Source organism: Gopherus flavomarginatus, chromosome 23 (assembly GCF_025201925.1).
Source record: "Gopherus flavomarginatus isolate rGopFla2 chromosome 23, rGopFla2.mat.asm, whole genome shotgun sequence".
Lineage (NCBI taxonomy): Eukaryota > Metazoa > Chordata > Testudines > Testudinidae > Gopherus > Gopherus flavomarginatus.
In genome coordinates this window covers 2,995,683-3,016,636 of record NC_066639.1, presented here as the reverse complement: position 1 = coordinate 3,016,636, position 20,954 = coordinate 2,995,683, and the positions used below count along the sequence as shown (strand labels likewise).

Below are 20,954 nucleotides of genomic sequence, written 5' to 3'. Positions count from 1 at the left end.
GTGTCTCTGACATTAGCACAGTACAAGCTGGACTGTTGAACAGCTGTGTTCCCCTAGTTCCCAAGCTGGTCCTCTTACACTGCTCTACTGTGAGAGCAGCCGCTCCTGGGCTTCCACAACAGTCTCCAGCAGTCTCACTCCCAGCTAAACAGTTTTGAGTGCTGCTAGTCAGTGACTCACAAATTCAGTACCTCACAGGAGAACCCCAGAAAATTCTCTGCTCTCAGATTTCCCCCAGAAATGTGCATCTTGCCCTGTCCAGCACCTCCTGAAACAATGGGAGCTCATATGAAATATGTTTATTTCATCAGTGGAAAATTCCATGCACCAGCGTTTTTATTCCAACGGCGTTTTCACACACTTTAATCTAAAAACACCTGGTTAGATAAAAAAGGAAACAAAATTATACTATTGAAAAAAATGATTTTCAGTGACTACAAGTAATGAGGCATAAAAGTCAGAATTGTTTACAAAAGAAATGCAAGATAAAACACAAACTAATGTTTAACTTAACAAGCTAAAACGGGTTTTAAAACAATGTTTCTCTCACCATCTGCTGAAACAGGCTGGTTTTCCTTTCAGCCAGGACTCCCCCTAACCTGCCCTGCCGCCCACATTCAGTTCTTCAGGAGTTGTCATGAGCAGAGGGAAAGGGGAGAGAGAGAGAGTCTCATGCATTTTCTCTCACCTCTTTTTATAATCAGTCCTTTGTACTAGAAACCACTTCAGTTCCCAGCTGAGTCATGGTGACAGGTTGTCATAGATACGAGCTTCAAATGATCCCTGTGATGAAATGTAAATGTCTTCTTTCACACCTTCCCCCGGCGGAGAATGGCTATTTGACTGGCTGTTTGCCTTGCTGTCTCTGAGGAACTTAGAGTTAGGGTTGCAACTTTTTCAGTAACAGCATACCGTAAATCTCATAACTTTACATACGATGTTGCCACACAGTTTATCAGGTGGCTTATTCAGTAGATTATGTCTTTTCAAATGGTACCTCACAAGCCATACAGTGATAAATGAAGGGAGGGAAGGGATCTCCTTTTATAAACACCCAGCCAACCAGTTGGCTGTAAAATCCCTGTTGGTGCGAGTTCTCTGCTTGCTTTAACTCTGAAGGGTTAACAAACCCATGGGTAAAAGAAAGGGATTGGGCACCTGACCATAAGGGCCATAGAAAGGCTAGAACTTTTTAAAATGGGAAAGAGCAACTTTCCCTTTGTCTGTTTTTCTCTAGAGAAGGCAGGAGTAGCAATGCCGTGTAAGGCTTGAAGCAGGTATAAAAGTTCATCTTCCATACCTGGAAGATATTATTTGGCTAGGGAATGTTTAGACAGACACAATCAGATTTAATTTTTATTTTGGCTTTTGGAGCTCCTCTGTGCTATCCCAGATGCTTTTGTTTGCTTGTAAGCTTTAAGCTGAACCCAGAAGAAAGCTATTTGGATGCTTTCAAAAATTTTCTTTTAAGATCTAGCAAAAGCCTAAGTTCCAGATGTACTGTTTTCCTTTTCGATTTTAATAAATTTACCTCTTTTAAGAACAGATTGGATTTTTGGTGTCCTAAGAGGTTTGTGCATGTGATTTGATTATCTGGTAGCCACAGCTAATTTCTTTTGTTTTCTTTCTCAGCTCTTTCCCGGAGGGAGGTGAAAGGGCTTGAGGGTGCCCCAGAGGGAAAAATTCCCAGTGCTCCTTCCTCGGTCCAAGGGTTTGGGGTTTTTTTGCATTTGTGGTGGTGGCAGCATTTACCAAGCCAAGGTCAGAGAAAAGCTGTAACTTTGGGATTTTAATACAGCCTAGAGTGGGGCAAATTAATTTTTAGAATCCTAGCAGGCCCCCACTTTCTGCACTCGAAGTGACAGAGTGGGGATTCAGCCCTGACACATACTATGAACAAAATTAATCATAATTTTCTAGAAGAGTGACATAGGGGAACAGACTTGCACAGTGTCTGTGTTCCCAACATATATGTGGGTATTTCAGTCCCTCACATCAAGGCGTTCGTCATCTTCAAACACCTGGGTACCAGTCCTGGGAATTGACCGGTTTATTAAGTGACACTGTATGGAATTGAGAGGCACTTAAACTATAGTATTTTATTATAAATACCAATATGATGAAATTGCAATGAATCGTGCTAGATATGCCATGTAAGGTGTCAATGAAAATGTTATGATTTTCCAAGTATGATGATCTTGTTTCGATCTTTGTATTGTGAGTTACAGATATGTAGGGTATATCTGTATTCCAGACTTGTGTAGTGTTTCTGGAATGACACCTCCAGACATATTGGCATCAGCGCTGCCCAGCCTGTTGGATGGCCCATCCAGGGTCATCAGCCATACAATAAACCCATTGAAAGTTAAGGGGATACACCTATTGAATCAGCAAGATATGCCGGGGTTTGCCTGTGTATTGAGACCCCCAGGCTTTTCCATGCTATGTGCTGTGAAGTTTGTGTTTGGGATCCAAGAAGTAGAAGCCACTTGGAAAAAGGAATGTAAAGGGCAGCTGCATCATCTCCATTTTGTCTTCAATCCCTCTTCCTACCTCTAGAGCAACTTCTCTACAACTGAAGGCTTGAACAAAGAACTGAATAATGTGGATGTGTACCAGAGAACCTTTAAAGCCAGAAACTCACCAATACTGCTAAGAACTAGATACATTCAGAAATATATATATCTGATTGCTGTCCCATTTAACAACTCCCTTTTTCTTTCTTTCTTTTATAATAAATCTTTCATTTGGATGCTTTCTTGCTTATAACCGTTAGTTTGGGTGCTAAGGATTGGCTGGCATCATAGTATTTTGGGTAAGATCCAAACCCATATTGACCTGGTAATGTGGCTGACTCGGGGTCAGAAGAACACTGTTTATGTGAGCAAAGTTTTTAATAACCCCTCACTGTCCTGGACCTACATGCTGATTGGCAGTCAGAGAACTAGAATGCAATAAAGGGGCTGTGTGATTTCTTATTTCAGTTTCTCAATAACCAGCATGGGGGATCAGAAGCATATTTGGTGACTGGTCGGTGAGTTTAACTTCCTTGTTACCCACCAGTTTTGGGAGCATCTGCTCTCCCTTTTTCAGCCTGCCCCGATTTTGGCCTTTTAAATGAGGACTGCCCCAGGCACACTGGGTCACACTAAACACTGAAGTTAAATTAATAGAGTGTTTTTATGACACAGTCATATGAAATCACCTGAACTCCTTTGTTTTCTTTCATCTGAGCAGGGTTTCCAGTTTCCAAACCTCATATAATCTCCCAGCTGGAACAAGGAGAAGAGCCATGGGTCCCAGACCTCCAGGGTTCAGAGGAAAGATGGATCTTGAGAGCCCCCTGCACAGATGAAGAAACATTAAACCAGCTCAGAATCTGTAAGTGCCTGAAGGAAACATCTGGTATGCCTATCAAAGCCCTTGGGGAGGTCTCTCAGTTCATTATTGTCCCTAGCAGGCGTCGTATCCTCAGGGTAAACATAACTCATGGCTTCCTGTAGATCCCAGCAGACACCAGGCTGTGGCTTCCTTCCTTCCCCCTGTGAATTTGGATGGGATGTGAAGGCCCAATTGATCCCCTCCTCTCTCCTATTTAGGGGAAGAATTTGGAGGAGTTCAGTTCTTGTTTTTATTTGACCTGTCTCCAGCACTTGTTTTGGTTTGGCCTTCCCCTTTCCATCCCTGTTTGAGGTTTCTGTTTCTATCGCAGCAGGTGATGCAATGGTAGGTAAGAGAGAGGAGCAGAATTTTCAGCAGGAAAATGTCGAGCAAGTGGATAAACACAGAGCATTTTTGCAAAGATCGAAAAGGAATGTGTCCAGGAGTCATGAGCAGGGAAACTCCTTTGCGATTCAGCACAGACCAGAAAGAGAGCAGGGAAACCAGCCAGGAGAGAGAATGGGTAAATATATTTTCTGCTGGGGAACTCAGAAGAGCATCAAAGAAACCACAGCACAGCAGGAAATCCTCATGAGAAAGAAGAAAAATACATGTTGTGAGTGCGGGAAAAGCTTCTCTAGCAGCTCAAACCTTTCTCAACATCAGAGAATCCACACAGGGGAGAGGCCCTTTGAATGCCGTGAGTGTGGGAAAACTTTCACTTACAAATCAGGTCTTGTTCATCATAAGAGAATCCACACAGGGGAGAGACCCTTTGAATGCCGTGAGTGTGGGAAAACTTTCACTTACAAATCAGGTCTTGTTGATCATAAGAGAATCCACACAGGCGAGAGGCCCTTTGCATGCCATGAGTGTGGGAAAACCTTCACTCACAGGTCAGACCTTTCTAAACATCAGAGAATCCACACGGGGGAGAGGCCCTACGAATGCCATGAGTGTGGGAAAACCTTCCCTCGCAGCTCAGCCCTTTCTCAACATCAGAGAATCCACGCACGGAAGAGGCCCTTTGAATGCCGAGAGTGTGGGAAAACCTTCCCTCACAGATCAGACCTTTCTCAACATAAAAGAATCCACACAGGAGAGAGACCCTATGAATGCTGTGAGTGTGGGAAAACCTTCCATCACAGATCAACCCTTTCTAGACATGAGATAATCCACACAGGGGAGAGGCCCTTTGAATGCTGTGAGTGTGGGAAAACTTTCACTTACAAATCAGGTCTTGTTGATCATAAGAGAATCCACACAGGCGAGAGGCCCTTTGCATGCCATGAGTGTGGGAAAACCTTCCCTCACAGATCAGAACTTTCTCAACATAAAAGAATCCACACAGGAGAGTGGCCATATGAATGCCGTGAGTGTGGGAAAAGCTTCACTCATAGGTCAAGCCTTTTTACCCATCAGAGAATCCACACAGGCGAGAGGCCCTTTGAATGCCATGAGTGTGGGAAAACCTTCACTCACAGGTCAGACCTTTCTAAACATCAGAGAATCCACACGGGGGAGAGGCCCTACGAATGCCGTGAGTGTGGGAAAACCTTCACTAGCAACTCAGCCCTTTCTCAGCATCAGAGAATCCACACACGGAAGAGGCCCTTTGAATGCCGAGAGCGTGGGAAAAGCGTCACTCAAAGATCAATCCTTTCTCAACATCAGAGAATCCACACAGGGGAGAGGCCCTATGAATGCCGTGAGTGTGGGAAAACTTTCACTTACAAATCAGACCTTGTTGATCATAAGAGAATCCACACAGGCGAGAGGCCCTTTGAATGCCATGAGTGTGGGAAAACCTTCCCTCACAGATCAGACCTTTCTCAACATAAAAGAATCCACACAGGAGAGAGGCCCTATGAATGCTGTGAGTGTGGGAAAACCTTCCATCACAGATCAACCCTTTCTAGACATGAGATAATCCACACAGGGGAGAGGCCCTTTGAATGCTGTGAGTGTGGGAAAACTTTCACTTACAAATCAGGTTTTGTTGATCATAAGAGAATCCACACAGGCGAGAGGCCCTTTGCATGCCATGAGTGTGGGAAAACCTTCCCTCACAGATCAGACCTTTCTCAACATAAAAGAATCCACACAGGAGAGAGGCCATATGAATGCCGTGAGTGTGGGAAAAGCTTCACTCATAGGTCAAGCCTTTTTACCCATCAGAGAATCCACACAGGCGAGAGGCCCTTTGAATGCCATGAGTGTGGGAAAACCTTCACTCACAGGTCAGGCCTTTCTAAACATCAGAGAATCCACACGGGGGAGAGGCCCTACGAATGCCGTGAGTGTGGGAAAACCTTCATTAGCAGCTCAGCCCTTTCTCAGCATCAGAGAATCCACACACGGAAGAGGCCCTTTGAATGCCGAGAGTGTGGGAAAACCTTCCCTCACAGATCAGCCCTTTCTCAACATCAAAGAATCCACACAGGGGAGAGGCCCTATGAATGCGTGAATGTGGGAAAAGCGTCACTCAAAGATCAATCCTTTCTCAACATCAGAGAATCCACACAAGGGAGAGGCCATATGAATGCCGGGAGTGTGGGAAAAGCTTCACTCGTAGCTCAAGCTTTTTTACCCATCAGTGAATCCACACAGGCGAGAGGCCCTATGAATGCCGGGAGTGTGGGAAAAGCTTCCTTCACAGCTTTCACCTTTCTAGACATCAGAGAATCCACACAGGTAAGCGACCCAATGGAAGCAGTGAATGTGGGAAAACCTCGTCTTGCCACTGAGCCCACGTGAGCCGTCAGGGAATCTGCACGGGGGATCAACACTATAAAACCCTCTAGGGCTATCAATACTTTAATACTTTTGCTGATTACCACAGAGTAACTTTTAAAAGCTTTTTGAACTGCTTGAAGCACCGATATCCCTCAGCTTGTCCAGATGAGTGGCCCAGTTTTGCATTTTGCAGTTTGACTCTTTGAGGTGGACCCATTTGTCCTTTCTGTCAACTCCATTCTGCCATGAGTAGTTCGAGTGTGCCCTTCTCATGGTATAATTCCCCACTCTGAACCTTAGCGTACAAAAGATGGGGTACCAGCATGAATTCCTCTAAGCTCAATTACCAGCTTCGGACTTGTAGCACTGCCAACAACCAGGAATTTCAGTGCCTGGTACACTCTGGTCCCTCCAAAACCTTGCCCAGGGACTCCCAAGACCCAGTTCCTCTGGATCTTAACACAAGGACAGTAAACGCTTTCCTTCACCATTGTCTCTCCCAGCCTTCCCCTCCCTGGGTTACCCTGGAAGATTACTATGATTCAAATTCCTTGAATCTTTAAACAGAGAAGAAAATTTTCCTTCCCCCCTCCTTCTCTCTCCCCCTCCCAGACTCTCCTTGAGAGAGAAAAATAATCCTAACACAGAGAGAAATTAACCTTTCTCTCCCCCTTCCCTCCTTTCTCCACACCAGTTCCCTGGTGAATCCAGACCCAGTCCCCTGGGGTCTCACTAGAATAAAGAAAACAATCAGGTTCTTAAACAAGAAAAGCTTTTAATTAAAGAAAGAAAAAACAGTAAAAATTATCCTTGTAAATTTAAGATGGGATATGTTACAGGGTCTTTCAGCTATAGACACTGGGAATACCCTCCCAGTCTAAGTATACAAGTACAAATTAGAATCCTTTCAGCAAAATACAAATTTGAACTCCTTCCAACCAAATACACATTTGCAAATAAAGAAAACAAACATAAGCCTAACTTGCCTTATCTACCAAGTACTTACAGGTTCTTATAAGTTCAGAATAGTATCAGGGAGATTGGAGAGAAACCTGGTTGCACGTCTGGTCCCTCTGAGCTCCCAGTGTGAACAACAAACAAATTCTAACAGCACACACTCAAACTTCCCTCCCTCAAGATATCAGAGTATTCTGTCCCCTGGTTGGTCCTCTGGACAGGTGACAGCCAGGCTCACTGATCTTGTTAACCTTTTACAGGCAAAAGAGACCTGACATATTTCTGTTCTATTAACTCTTACTTATCTGTTTATGACAGCCCTCCCATAAGAAACAAGGGAGGATCAGATTTATACCATTCCTCCTATTGCAAAGGTATTGTTAGAGGGTCACCAATGATGCGGATTGTATCATTGCCAGTTGTTCTCACGTTCCTTTGGGTTGTGCTGAAGAGCAGTTATCATGGGAGCTTTCCAATATATTTAAATGAAGAGGAGCAAGAGCAGGAAAAAAAGTGTTATTTCAGCCTCTGTGATACTGGAAGGAAATGTTAAAAGCGGCAGAGTCCTGTGGCACCTTATAAACTAAAAAACGTTTTGGAGCATAAGCAATATACAAAAACCTATAGGATAACAGTTCAGTCTCCTTGGACACACAATCACAGATTTAAAAATAGCCATCCTGTATTCTATCTCTCTGTGATGTGGGTTTCTATCTTTCTTGATGGCTGTGTGGTTACACAATTAGATATTAGTTCAGCTCAGATTTATTGGAGAATTGAAGACAAATGAGCATTTGCTAAAGTCATCATTTCTCACTCCAGCTTTGCTTTTCCCCCATCCTTCCATGATGACATGGAGAAAGTTCAAGTGCAGCTCTGTCATCAGGAGAGAACTCTCCAGTTTACTGGCCATGCTAACAGAGACACAGCAGTGATTTAAAATCTCCACTTGGAAATGGGGAACAACAGCAGACCCCCCCAGTAACTGAGGGAAGTGCATATGAGCAAAGTGTAGTTCAGTTGTTTAAATCAATATTGTCTCAGTTGGCTGTGTTGGCAGGAGAAGCTCTCCTGCTGATGTAGCGCTATCTACACAGGGGATTAGAGCTGTGTAACTGCGCTGCTCAGCTGTCTCTATTTTTCACATCCGTGAGCAATAATTATACCAATAAATATCTGTAGTGAAGATCAGACAGTTTTTTCTTGTTTTATGCACTTACATCACTTCTCCCCTACCTCCTACTACTTTAAAAGATTTAAAGTGTGACAAGAGAGGTATTTTTCCTCAGGATGCAAACATTCCCACATTGGAGACGCCTTCCACCAACACGCATGGCAGAAGAACCAGAGAGATATGAACTCTCAGAAGTGCTGGGACAAACCACAACTTGAGCCAAGGTTCAGGTGTTGGCAATGAGGATTAAAAGAAAACTAACATATATGACAAGAATTTGTGATTTTTGAATGGGTTAATGTTGCCAATGAAAATGAAATTATAGGTGGTTATTGGTTAAAGAGTAAGAGACTAATTGTTTGATAATCTGAATTATTTTGGAAAACTGAAAGTTGTCTTGTTTTTTTCTTTTTTTAATTGTACAGGAAATGATGGCTAATCTTCAAAAGTTACTTTGATATAATTTACCCCCTGTAGTGCAGGGAGTTCTGGTAGAAAACCTCACTCCAAAGGTTGGGGTTGGAGAATAGGTGTTAGTGTATAAGAGAATATTGGGTCTGTATAGATTTTATTTTTTGTATTTCAAATAGAACACATTTTGCTTAGCTTCAAAGTCAATTTCTATTAAAAGGAAAACTCGAGGAGACAAGTTGTATAACTTTTTACCCACTTACGCTGTAAGGGTCACTGACTTCCCCACTTCTCTAATTTGCAAAGGAGAGGCCTGACATCTGTTATAGGATGTGTCCAACAGGTAGGAAAGCTGCAGTTGTCAACCATCAAATACCAAGGAAAAGGCTGAAGTCCATTGTCTTTCATATCAAAAAACCATCCAAAGGCTGGTCTACACTGAAAAGCTATGTTGACATGGCCACATCTCTCAGTAGTGTGAAAAATCCAGTCCTCTGAGAGAAGTAGTTAATGTGACCTAAGCCCCAGTCTAGACAGTGTTAGGTTGTCAGAAGAATATTTCCAATGTTTGAAGGGTAGACACAGCCTTAGACAGATCGATCCCCTTTGAGAATCAAGTCATGACATCAATTCCAATTTTGACCCATCTCCCTATATGTGAGAAAGCTTGCTACTATGGAGGCCTGAGCCAGGTATCCGATCACTTGGTTCAACTGAGGGAAAAGCTCTTAGTACCCATCAGTCCAAAGACTGAGAGAAATGTTGAGTTCCAACCATTGTCATTTTAGTATCTTATTGTTCTTCTCTCTGTTTTTTGCGTTGGCCTTTCTGTTCTATCAGGGTGTGACTGTATAGCTCAGTGCATGTGTGATAAAAGCTCTTTGGTGCCAATTGGCAAAGAGGTTAAAGTAATTCACAAGAAACTCCTGTCTCAGACCTGACAAACTCTTCACACCTGATGCACTAATTTTTATGATATTTATCCAGGAAGCTTAGCAGTGACATCTCTAGTGAAAGCTTGTAAATTATTGTTACTCCTGATCACTGCAAGAGGTGTGTATGAGTCCTGTTGAAGGAGTCATGTAAGTAGATGGAAAATTATGCCCATATGCTATTGTCATGAAAGTGAGTCACCCCAATCATAGGTCTTGTTGGGGACAGCCTAGTCAAGTGGGAGGGAATTGTCACCCGTCCCTTGCTAGCCAGTTACGCGATGTATTGCTGCATTGTCAACCTTTGCACCAGCCCAGAAAAGCCAGTGGAAAACTATCAAACATAAATTATAGACATCGAAACCCTGTGGAAGTGAAAAGGACAATATGACAATGAGGAAATGGTCCATTCTGTGAATATACACAAAAGACTGATTCAGTTTATGACAGGGTGGAGAGAAACACTCTGGGTCCATTCACCAAGGAGATCACTACTGACCAGTGGTGCTTCAAGAAAGGCAGGGGCATGGCTCCTAGGGACTAGCTATCAGTGCAATAGACTGTCACCTCACACTTCAGTCTACTTAGATAGGGAAGGGAGCTATTAAAAAGTGTTGGTTGCATTTTGTGATTTTGTTTTGTTGGTAGCGGTTGGTTTCCATCACTCACATTTGTTTCTGTTTAAATCTCTGTCCCTTGGTACAGAAATTTCCATTTGTTCGATAACTGTGCTCAAGTGCTGTGTTTGATACCAGTAAAACTGGTAAGCTGGGAGGTACCATTGCTTTGGGCAGAGAGGAGCTGGGATTTTTCTGAGCCCTGGTCTACCCTAGGGGAGTGGATCAATCTGAGTTACGCAGCTTCAGCTACATGAATTACATAGCTGAAGTCGATATACTTAGATTGACTTACTGTGGTGTCTTCGTCGTGGTGAGTCGACTGCTGCAGCTCCCCGTAGACTCTACCTGCGTCTCTCACCGAGCTGGAGTACAGCAGTCGAGGGGAGAGCACTCGATGTATTGCATCTACACTGGTCGTGATATATCGACCACCGCTGGATCTATCGCTGCCCACCAATTTGGCAGGTGGTATAGACATACCCCGAGTATCTGGTGATCGGAGCTGGACCCCGGAGGGGGATACATTGAAGGAACTCAAGGGTTAAGGTGCCTCTATTGTCAACTGTCAGGGCTGCTGTGGCTCAGAGGAGGGTGCTTGACTGCCTGGCAGGCTTAGGCGCCGCAAGCCTGGGACTCGGGAGAAGTGAAGCGACCACGGCGTGCTCGGGGTGCTCGTGCTCAGAACAGGGGAGAGCTGGGGTGAGGGGGGGTGCCGCAGGGCAGAGCGGGGATCCTGCCACAAGAGGGGACCCTGAGAGTGGAGGGGGGAGCTGCCATGGATGGGGCACCTCAGGGCAGGGACACCGGGGGGGAGGGTGCAAGGTAGAAGTTTTGCCTAGGGCGCAAAACATTCTTGCACTAGCCCTGCCCCATGCCCTGCCTGCAGCCAGCCCCTGTCTGCAGCTAATCCAGCTCCCCCTGCCCTGCCCGCACCAGCCACATCCTCCCTGCCCTGCCTGCAGCCAGCCTCACAGCCAGCCCCTGACACCCCCCGCCCTGTCTCCAGCCAATTCCTGCCACACCCCCATGTGGCCCTACCCAAAGTTAGCCAGCCCCCGCACCCCCCCAGCCTGCACCAGCCCTGCACCCCCAGCCCTGCCTGCAGCCAGTGCCACACCCCCTGCCCTGGCTCTAGCCAACCCCTGCCACACCCCCTGCCTGAAGCCAGATAGTCCTGTACTCCTATATCTCCAGCCCTGCCAACCCCTGCCGCACCCCCCTGCATCCCTGCCTGAAGTCAGCCAGCCTGTCCCACACACCCCTGTCTCCAGCCAGCCCCGCACCCCTTGCCCTGCTTGCCGCCAGACCCTACCTCTAGCCAACCCCATGTCCACTGGTACCCTGTAGTTCCCAGGGCAGTAACCCTGCACATCTGCTTCAATGAGGGGGGCAGGGAGCAGCTGGGACCCACACATGGGTCCCTGCCCTGAGGTGCCCCATCCATGGCAGCTCCCCCTCCACCCTCAGGGTCCCCTCTTGTGGCAGGATTTCAAAAATTAGGTAAGATGCTTCAATCTGAGCTGTCATTGCTGCTCTTAACAATTTCAAAATAAAAAAATACAAATCAAATAAACTGTTTCAGCTATTATGTGTTAATCTGCTCTGAGTAAACGTGATAGGACACTTCATATTATGCACTCCTCCAAGTGACACTCTCCAATGGATCCCCATCCTCTATCCACCATGAAGTAGGTAGGAGCGGATCATTATTATCCCTACTTGAAAGAGGGAGAAGCTAAGGTTGAGAAAGGAGAATTGACTTGTCTTAGGTCACACAGCCAGTCAGTGGCAGAGTTGGGAATAGGATCCAAAAGCCCTGATTTTCAAACTAACCCTCGGATCATGAATTTCAGACATTGAACGACCTGAATAAAATGCTCTCAGATGAGCTCCAGACCAACAACAGTGCACAGTAATTATTTAGCAAATATTTGAGGAGAACTGCAATGTTAGAATCATGAACTGCTCAGAGACAATTAATGCAGAGAAGCAGCAAAATTCATCAAACATAGAACTGGTTATGACTTATTTACTTGGTCTTAAAAGAGAACAAGGACCTGAGTCTCCTCCCTGTCAATAACCCCCTGCTCAGCCAATCAGGGTAGAGACTGAGGACGAGAGGCTGAGGGTTCTCACCATGAAGCCCGAAGGATGGCCTAGGTCACTGGTGGGAATCACTGCCTGAGCACTAGTTCAGCCCAACATTTTTGGGTGGACCTCCGACAGTGGGAGCTGCAGAGCACTCCCCCACAACACGCACACACACACCCCTCCTGTTGTTGGGAATGGAACAGGAGAAAGGAGAAAAGAAGCAAGAGATGAAGAGAAAGGAGGGAGGGAGGGAGGGAGGGAGGAAAAGGTGAAACAAAAAGGACAAACCCTAATGTCCCCAGCGATTCTAAGGGACAAAATCCCAGGTGCACAATAAAATTCTGCCTCCTTAAGCTTGTGTTTTCCATGCCTAGAATTCAACTGTCACCAAATGGATCAGACTGAACAGGTTTCAAACCTCCAGGAGGCTCTTACCTTCTAAACAGGGACGGCTGGTCTCTAGTAAAATCACTACAAGGGAAGGAGAAAACTCGAAAGAGGTTCCTCCTGGCACTCACGGCCATGAACCCGAGTACTCTCTCAGTCCTCAAAGAGAGACCTGGAGAAGGAGGTTTGCTGAAGCAAAGCCACAGGTGTCTCTGAGGTTTCCCTGGCCTCTTGCCCCTGTCCTGCCTGGCTGATGTCAGTCAGGTCACCACCTCTCTGTGAAGTCACTACCTCCCCACCACCTTTGACCAATGTCTGGGGTCCTGTAAAAAGGCCTTTGTGATGTCACTACCACACCCCTCCCTCGCTGTGCTACTCTCCTGCCCCCGGCCAGGCACTTTGGAGGTTTGAGCTACTCCCTGTGGATCACCCCACTCAAGGAACATTAGTTCTAGGCAGCAAGCCAGCTAGACAGGAAAACATCAGATGCTGCTCCCAATGCTACACTCAGGTTTTCAGAAATTAGTCGACTTTATGGCCAGAAGAGACCATTAGTGCATCTAATCATATAATCATAGAATATCAGGGTTGGAAGGGACCTCAGGAGGTATCTAATCCAATCCACTGCTCAAAGCAGGACCAATCCCCAACTAAATCATACCAGCCAGGGATTTGTCAAGCCTGACCTTAAAAACCTCTAAAGAAGGAGATTAAAAACCTCTAAAGAAGGATTCTTCCATCCTAAGTGCAAGACTCTGCACTTGTCCTTGTTGAACCTCATCAGGTTTCTCTTGGCCCAGTTCTCTAATTTGTCTAGGTCCCTCTGTATCCTATTCCTATCCTCCAGCATATCTACCACTCCTCCCAGTTTAGTGTCATCTGCAAACTTGCTGAGGGTGCAATCCACACCATCCTCCAGATCATCAATGAAGATATTGAATAAAACTGGCCGCAGGACCTACCCTTGGGGCACTCCGCTTGAAACCGGCTGCCAAGTAGACATGGAGCCATTGATCGCTACCCATTGAGCCTGACGATCTAGCCAGCTTTCTATCCATCTTATAGTCCATTCATCCTGCCTTTACTTCTTTAACTTGCTGGCAAGAATATTGTGGGAGACCACATCAAAAGCTTTGCTAAAGTCAAGGAATAACACATCCACTGCTTTCCCCTCATCCACAGAGCCAGTTATCTCCTCAAAGAAGGCAATTAGATTAGTCAGGCATGACTTGCTCTTGGTGAATCCATGCTGACTGTTCCTGATCACTTTCCTCTCCTCTAAGTGCTTCAAAATTGATTCCTTGAGGACTTACTCCATGATTTTTCCAGGGACTGAGGTGAGGCTGACTGGCCTGTAGTTCCCCGGATCCTCCTTCCTCCCTTTTTAAAGATAGGCACTACAGTAGTCTTTTTCCAGTCATCCAGGTCCTCCTCCGATCGCCATGAGTTTTCAGAGATAATGGCCAATGGCTCTGCAATCACATCCACCAACTCCTTTAGCACCCTCAGATGCAGCATATCCAGCCCCATGGACATGTGCTCATCTCCAGTTTTTCTAAATAGTCCCAAACCACTTCTTTCTCCACAGAGGGCTGGTCACCTCTTTCATAACCTATTCCCAGATTTGGACCTTAGCGTCCAAAATATGGGGGTTAGCATGAAAACCTCCAAGCTTAGTTACCAGCTTGGACCTGGTAAAGCTGCCACCACCCAAAAAAGTAAGTGTTTTGGGGCATTCTGGTCCCCCAAAAAACCTTCCCTGGGGACCCCAAGACCCAAATCCCTTGAGTCTCACAACAAAGGGAAATAAACCTTTTCCCTTCCCCCCTCCAGGTGTTCCTGGAGAGATACACAGAAGCAAGCTCCGTGAATTTAAACAGAGGGATTCCACCCTCTCCTATTTCCAGTCCTGGAAACACAAGCACTTCCCTCTTCACCCAGAGAGAATGCAAAGTCAGGCTGGTAAATCTAACACACACAGATTTTCCCCTGACTTCTTCCTCCCACCAATTCCCTGGTGAGCTGCAGACTCAATTCCCTGGAGTTCCCCACTAAAGAAAAACTCCAACTGGTCTTAAAAGAAAGCTTTATATAAAAAGAAAGAAAAAATACATAAAAATGGTCTCTCTGTATTAAGGTGACAAATACAGGGTCAATTGCTTAAAAGAAATATGAATAAACAGCCTTATTCAAAAAGAATACAATTCAAAACATTCCAGCAACTACACCATGTAAATACAAAAGAAAAAAAAACAATAACCCCTATTGTTTTATGATCTCTGTACTCACAACTTGGAAACAGAAGATTAGAGAGCAGGAAACAGAAATCTTCTCATAGCCGAGAGAGAGACAGACACAAGACAAAGAACTCAGACACAAACTTCCCTCCACCCAGATTTGAAAAAGTCTGGTTTCCTGACTAGTCCTCTGGTCAGGTGTTTCAGGTTACTTCTTTCCAGGTGTAAGAGATATTAACCCTTAGCTATCTGTTTATGACAACCTCCTCCCCATGCTGTGCTGCCCAGTGCAGCAGTCTGGGAGCTGATCTTGTTTGTGAAGACAGGGGCAAAAAAAGCATTGAGTACATTAGTATTTTCCACATCCTCTGTCCACTAAGTTATCTCCCTCATTCAGTATGGGGCCCACACTTTCCTTGACTTTCTTCATGTTACTAACATACCTGAAGAAACCCTTCTTGTTACTCTGAACATCTCTTGCTAGCTGCAACTCCAAGTGTGATTTGACCTTCCTGATTTCACTCCTGGATGCCTGAGCAATCTTTTTATACTCCTCCCTGGTCGTTTGTCCAATCTTCCACTTCTTGTAAGTTTCTTTTTTGTGTTCAAGATCAGCAAGGATTTCACTGTTAAGTCAAGGTGGTTCCCTGCCAAATTTACTATTCTTTCTGCATATCGGGATGGTTTGCTTCCTGCAACCTCAATAAGCATTCTCTAATCCTGTAGAGGATTGGAACTGATTTCAGTGGAGGCACATGTTTGCTAGGTTTTTATGCATTTGCACAGGAAGATATTGAGTGTTTCCATTCATTTCAGGGATCCCTATTCAGTGGAACTCCTCAACGTAATGGAAAAGCCATTATTTTGGTTGAAGGAAGAGGTTTGTAAGGGGGCACTTGAATCTGAACCAAGGACCCCTTGATCTGCAGTCAAACACTCTACCTCTGAGCTACACCCCCATGGCTGCTGTGGAGGTAAGTCAGTGATCTTAAAGATTTTGAAGGACAGGCCCTGCCTCAGAGATCTCCTGTTCTGTTCCCAGACCACAGTGTTTTTAAAAATGGGGTTTCATTAAACTTATAGATACATGGAGCTACCACAGCTTGCACGCCCACCCACATAGCTTCCCCCAGTGACATAGCTATCACCTCTTGGGGAGATGGATTAACTACACGGACGGGACAGCTCTCTCCCCTCTGCTTAGAGCATCTTCATTCTTTATGAACAAGTAGGAAAGAACCTTCTGAATGGACAGGAACCAATTGATCAAATATTGGTGGGTCTGCATTCAATATGAGTAACTGGTCGCATTGGGCTGGATCAGTAGGAGCATTGCCAGCAGATCAAGGGAAGTGATTATTCCCCTCTATTCGGGGCTGGTGAGGCCACATCTGGAGCATTGCGTCCAGTTTTCGCCCTACCACTACAGAAACAAATTGGAGAGAGTCTAGGGGAGGGCAACAAAAATGATTAGGGGGCAGGGGACTTATGAGGAGAGGATGAGGGCAGGGCCACCCAGAGAGGAGGCAAGTGGGGCAATTTGCCCCAGGCCCTGCAGGGCCCCCATGAGAATATAGTATTCTAGAGTATTGCAACATTTTTTTAAGGAAGGGGCCCACAAAATTGTTTTGCCCCAGGCTCCCCTGAATCCTCTGGGCAGCCCTGCCCACTCCACCCCCTTGACTCATTCTCCTCCCTCTGAGGGCCCACCTGTGCTCTGCTCTCACTCCCATTTGGCCCTTCTCCCACCCCTGCTCTTTCTCTTTAGCTGAGGCCTGCTGGTCCACATTTTGCTCACTCCTCTTCTCCCCGAAAGCCTCCTTGTGTCTGTCCATTCCCACCCCCAAGGTCAGCCTGCTACCCCCACCTCTCTGCCCTTCCCCTGAGACTCACCCTGCCCAAACCTCTCTGCCCCCTCCCCTAAGACCAGCCCTGCCCAGCACTCACACCTCTCTATCCCCTCCCCTGACCTGCCCTGTCCACCACCCACACCTCTTTGCCCCACCCATGAGACCGGCCCTGCCCACCACTTGCACCTCTCTGCCCCTCCCCTGAGGCCTGTCCTTTTCACCTCTTTCCTTGGTCATCTGTTGTTGTGCCTTGAAACATCAAGGATGGAATAAAAAGCTGAGTTTACTCCCGAGTGAGGAAAGAAAGGAGCCACCAATCCCCTAGCAAAGCTCAGTGCCCAGGAGAAAACCTACCCTCTGCTATTACAATCCCTGATGTGCTGGGGATATGATGGTAAAGAAACTGTCTGAATGATCAAGGCAGGAAATGGACAACAATCTACAGGAACGTCATTGGCCACAAACACACTCTCCTCATGCTCCAGCCAGAAGGGAAATGAGCAGGAATTCTCGCAGTTCAGCCATGGACACACTTACACAATGGCACAGCAGTGTGTGTTGTGGAAGCTGGTCTGAGGGAACAACTGGAATTGATCACAGATTGAGAACAGAACTAGAGTGTAGTGAGAGACCCATCTCCAGCAAGTAGTTATAGCTGAGTGGTTAAGGCGATGGACTAGCAATCCATTGGGATCTCCCAGCACAGGTTCAAATCCTGTCAACTATGGGGGAAGCTGTGGTTCTTTAGTTTCAAGGGAGCTGGGTCTTGTCTCACTCTCAAGCTATGTCTGCACTATTGGGTAATGTGGCTTTAAAGTGTTTTAATTAAACAGTTGCATGTCCACACTATGCCCCTTGTGTCACCAGAGCACATCCATGCTAGAATCTTGGATGGCCACAGAGAGCAGTGCATTGTGGGTAGCTGTGCAACTGGCTGCAGGTGTTTTGGGAAGGGTTTGCAAGACCTCATGGCTGGTACAGCATCACATGACGCAGGTTTCTCTATCCCATTGTTCTATGGGAATCCTACTAGATTGCCAGCTGCTTTTCAACTGCAATGTGCCTGTTGGGGTAGAGAGTGTGTTTGGGTGTGTAGGGGGAGAGTGGGTGTGTGGGCACACTGTCTCTAAGTCCAGACAGCTGCTGCAAGCAACCAGTCCTGAGGCAGGGGGAGGGAGACAGCCCCAGCATCAGCCCCTGCTTCCCTCACTGGCTCAGGTCAGCACAGCAGGCTCTGTCACACACACGCGCGCACACACACACACACACACAGACACACAGACACACACACACACACACACTGCTGCCTGCTTAGCTCTGTGTCAGGGGTGCTGAAACAGGGGGTTAGAGGGCTGTGGCTCCACCACTGTTTACCAGCTGTTAGGACCAGTGATGGAGTGGGGGGAAGGGTGGAGTCTTAAGGGGGAAGAGGCGTTCTGTGGGTGTGGCCTAGGGGGGAAGGGTGGTGTGAATGTGGGTTCCTGGGGAAGGGGTGTCATGGGAGTGCCACAGTTCAGACAACGATGCCCCCTCCCACTGTAAGGAAGCTCTTGCCGCCCCTGCTCTGTGTTTGTAGCTCGGGAGAGAGCAGCGTTCCACGGCAGTGATTTGCTCCCGGGGGCTCCAGCAGGGGGGCTTGGGAGATGATTTAAAGGGCCCGGGGCTCCGGCCACTGCAGGGAACCCTGGGCCCTTTAAATCACCAGCCTGGGGAAGCCAGGCTGGGCTGGCACAGCATACCCACTCTTGCCGGTATCCCATACTGGACTGGATGGACTTACTTTCACCTCTGGAAGGTCCTCACATGGATCAATAACTGGTTAAAAGCTAGGAAACAAAGGGTAGGAATAAATGGTCAGTTTTCAGGATGCAAACAGGTAACAAGTGGTGTCTGTACTGGGACCAGGACTAGTCAACATATTGATAAATGATTTGCTAAAGAGCGAAGTGACAAAATTTGCAGATGATCCAAAACTACTGAGGATAGTTAAGTAGCCTGTGAGGAGCTAAAAAGAGATTTCACAAAACTGGGTGAAAGGGCAACAAAATGGCAGATGAAATTCAATGCTGATAAATGCAAAGTGATGCACATTGGCAAACATAATCCCAACTCTACATATAAAACGATGGGATGTAAAATAGCTATTGCAACTCAAGTGAGAGATCTTGGCGTCACTGTGGATAGTTCTCTGCAAACATCCACTCAGTGTGCAGCAGCCGTCAAAAAGCAAACAGAATGTTGGGAGTCATTAAGAAAGGGATAGAAAATGAGAGAGAAAATCTTATTGCCACTGTATAAATCCATGGTACGCCCACATCTTGAATGCTGCTTGCAGATAGGGTCACGCTATCTCAGAAAAGATCTATTGGAATTGGAAAAGGTTCAGAAAGGGGTATGGAGTGTCTGCCATATGAGGAGAGAATAATAAGATTGGGACTTTTCAGCTTGCAGAAAAGATGACTAAGGGAGGATATGATAGAGGTCTATAAAATCATGGCTGGTGTGGAGAAAGTAAATAAGGAAGTGTTACTTATTCCTTCTCATAACACAAGAACTTGGGGTCACCAAATGAAATTAATAGGCAGCATGTTTAAAACAAAGAAAAGGAAGTATTTTTTCACACAATGCACAGTCAACCTGCGGAACTCCTTGCCAGAGGATGTTGTGAAGGTCAAGACTATAACAGGGTTCAAAAAAAGAGCTAAATCGATTCATGGAGGACATGCTCTGAGCCAGGATGGGCAGGGAAGGTGTCCCTAGTCTCTGTTTGCTAGGAGCGGGTGACAGGAGATAGATCACTTGATGATTACCTGTTCTGTTCATTCCCTTTGGGGCACCTGGCTTTGGCCACTATGGGAAGACAGGACACTGGGCGAGATGGACCCAGTCTGACCCAGCCTGGCTGCTCTTAAGTCCTTATGCTCCTTTCATACAGATGCCTGGGATTCTGGCACACAATGTGTCCCTGAGGTCTCAGCCAAAATGCCCAGACAGGCAAACACTCTGGGCTCCTGAAGCCTCTGCCACACACCTAGTCCCTGACCCTTGCTGCTGCTCCTTTCTGTAGAAGGTGAAAGGAGCGGAGGCAGCACAGGAGCCTTCTGGGGATGCAGATCCGAGGCTTTGGGAGAGACACATTGTCTGAGACATCAGAGCGCTGTAAACCATATAGCCACCCCCTCAATCAGGGGCCTGTTCCAGCCCTGAGTCTGTGCTACTGCGATCCCTCCCGCAGAGCAGGGTGCCCACAGATTACAGCCTGAAAATAGACATGTGACACTAACTCCTGTTCTCCCTGACAGGGTCTGCTCTAGACCAAGTGGCACCCCAAGCAAGACGTGTCTTCGGTGCCCCCCCCCAATATGTTAAAATTTTTCATTGCATTTGTAGCTCAGTACATGATTTCGATGTACAATTTCGATGCATGATTTTCTCTGTCATATAAGATGCTAAATTTGCAGGCTAGGTTCTGTAAACCTGTATTTATTCATGCCATATATAAGCAAATAAAACAAATGCATTTTCTTTAAGCATATAGAAACTTTTTAATTTTAACGGTAACTGAAACGTACTAACATCTAGAAATGGAACTGTGACCAGCACAGGGCTGGCCAGGATTAAATAGTGTTACAGTAGGAGACAGCGTTAGTATGTTAACCCCAGGCCTTTAGTTGAAAGGTCGCTTCTCTCACCTTTCAATCATGAACTGAAGCGCAGCATTAAAGAGATCCAAAGATTGGCCAATGGCATTTTCAAGTGCTAAAATAGCAAGTGATGTCGCTCTCTCATTGGCCATCAGCGACTGAAGATGTGGTTGAATGAGCTGGAGCTTCAAGGCGAGGGTGGGTCTGTCTGCTGCCTTCCGTTGCGCTGCTGGGCACCAAGTCCCTGGTGGCCAATATGTGAAGCTGGGAGAAGAGAGTGGGGTGGCAAGTGGTGGCAGGACTTTTTCCACCAGAGTCTACCTGCCCAACTTCCTCCTCATACTGCTGGGCCCCCGTCGCCTTCAGGTAACACAGGAACTAAGGCAGGAATAGGGTGAGGAAGCAAGTAAAGCCGAACAAAGAAGGCAAAAGTGAATCTTGTCTTCATGGGTCACTCGCAATGATGTCCTTTTTCTGTGCCACAGCTGACAACAACATCCCAGACAGAAAAGTAATAGGCCAAAAAGAAACCTA

At 46.3% G+C, this 20,954-nt stretch overlaps 1 protein-coding gene, 1 long non-coding RNA gene and 1 other non-coding gene across 3 annotated transcripts in view; all 3 read left to right on the top strand.

Annotated features, from left to right (window-relative positions):
• Positions 1–3,358: 3,358 nt before the first annotated feature.
• LOC127039356 (zinc finger protein 883-like) overlaps positions 3,359–20,954 on the top strand; it is a gene marked incomplete at its 3' end in the record, with an annotated part of 70,375 nt that continues 52,779 nt past the window's right edge. Inside the window, exons 1-2 of the mRNA XM_050932924.1 lie at positions 3,359–4,277; positions 5,034–5,621. Of these exons, the coding sequence (XP_050788881.1) occupies positions 3,724–4,277; positions 5,034–5,621 (1,142 nt within the window). The remainder of the gene's footprint in view (positions 4,278–5,033; positions 5,622–20,954) is intronic.
• On the top strand, positions 15,616–20,306 carry LOC127039517 (uncharacterized). Its single transcript, XR_007771095.1, has 2 exons — positions 15,616–15,900; positions 20,079–20,306. It is a non-coding gene; the product is annotated as an uncharacterized LOC127039517 (long non-coding RNA).
• Positions 17,422–17,503, top strand: TRNAA-AGC (transfer RNA alanine (anticodon AGC)). Its single transcript has one exon. It is a non-coding gene; the product is annotated as a tRNA-Ala (tRNA).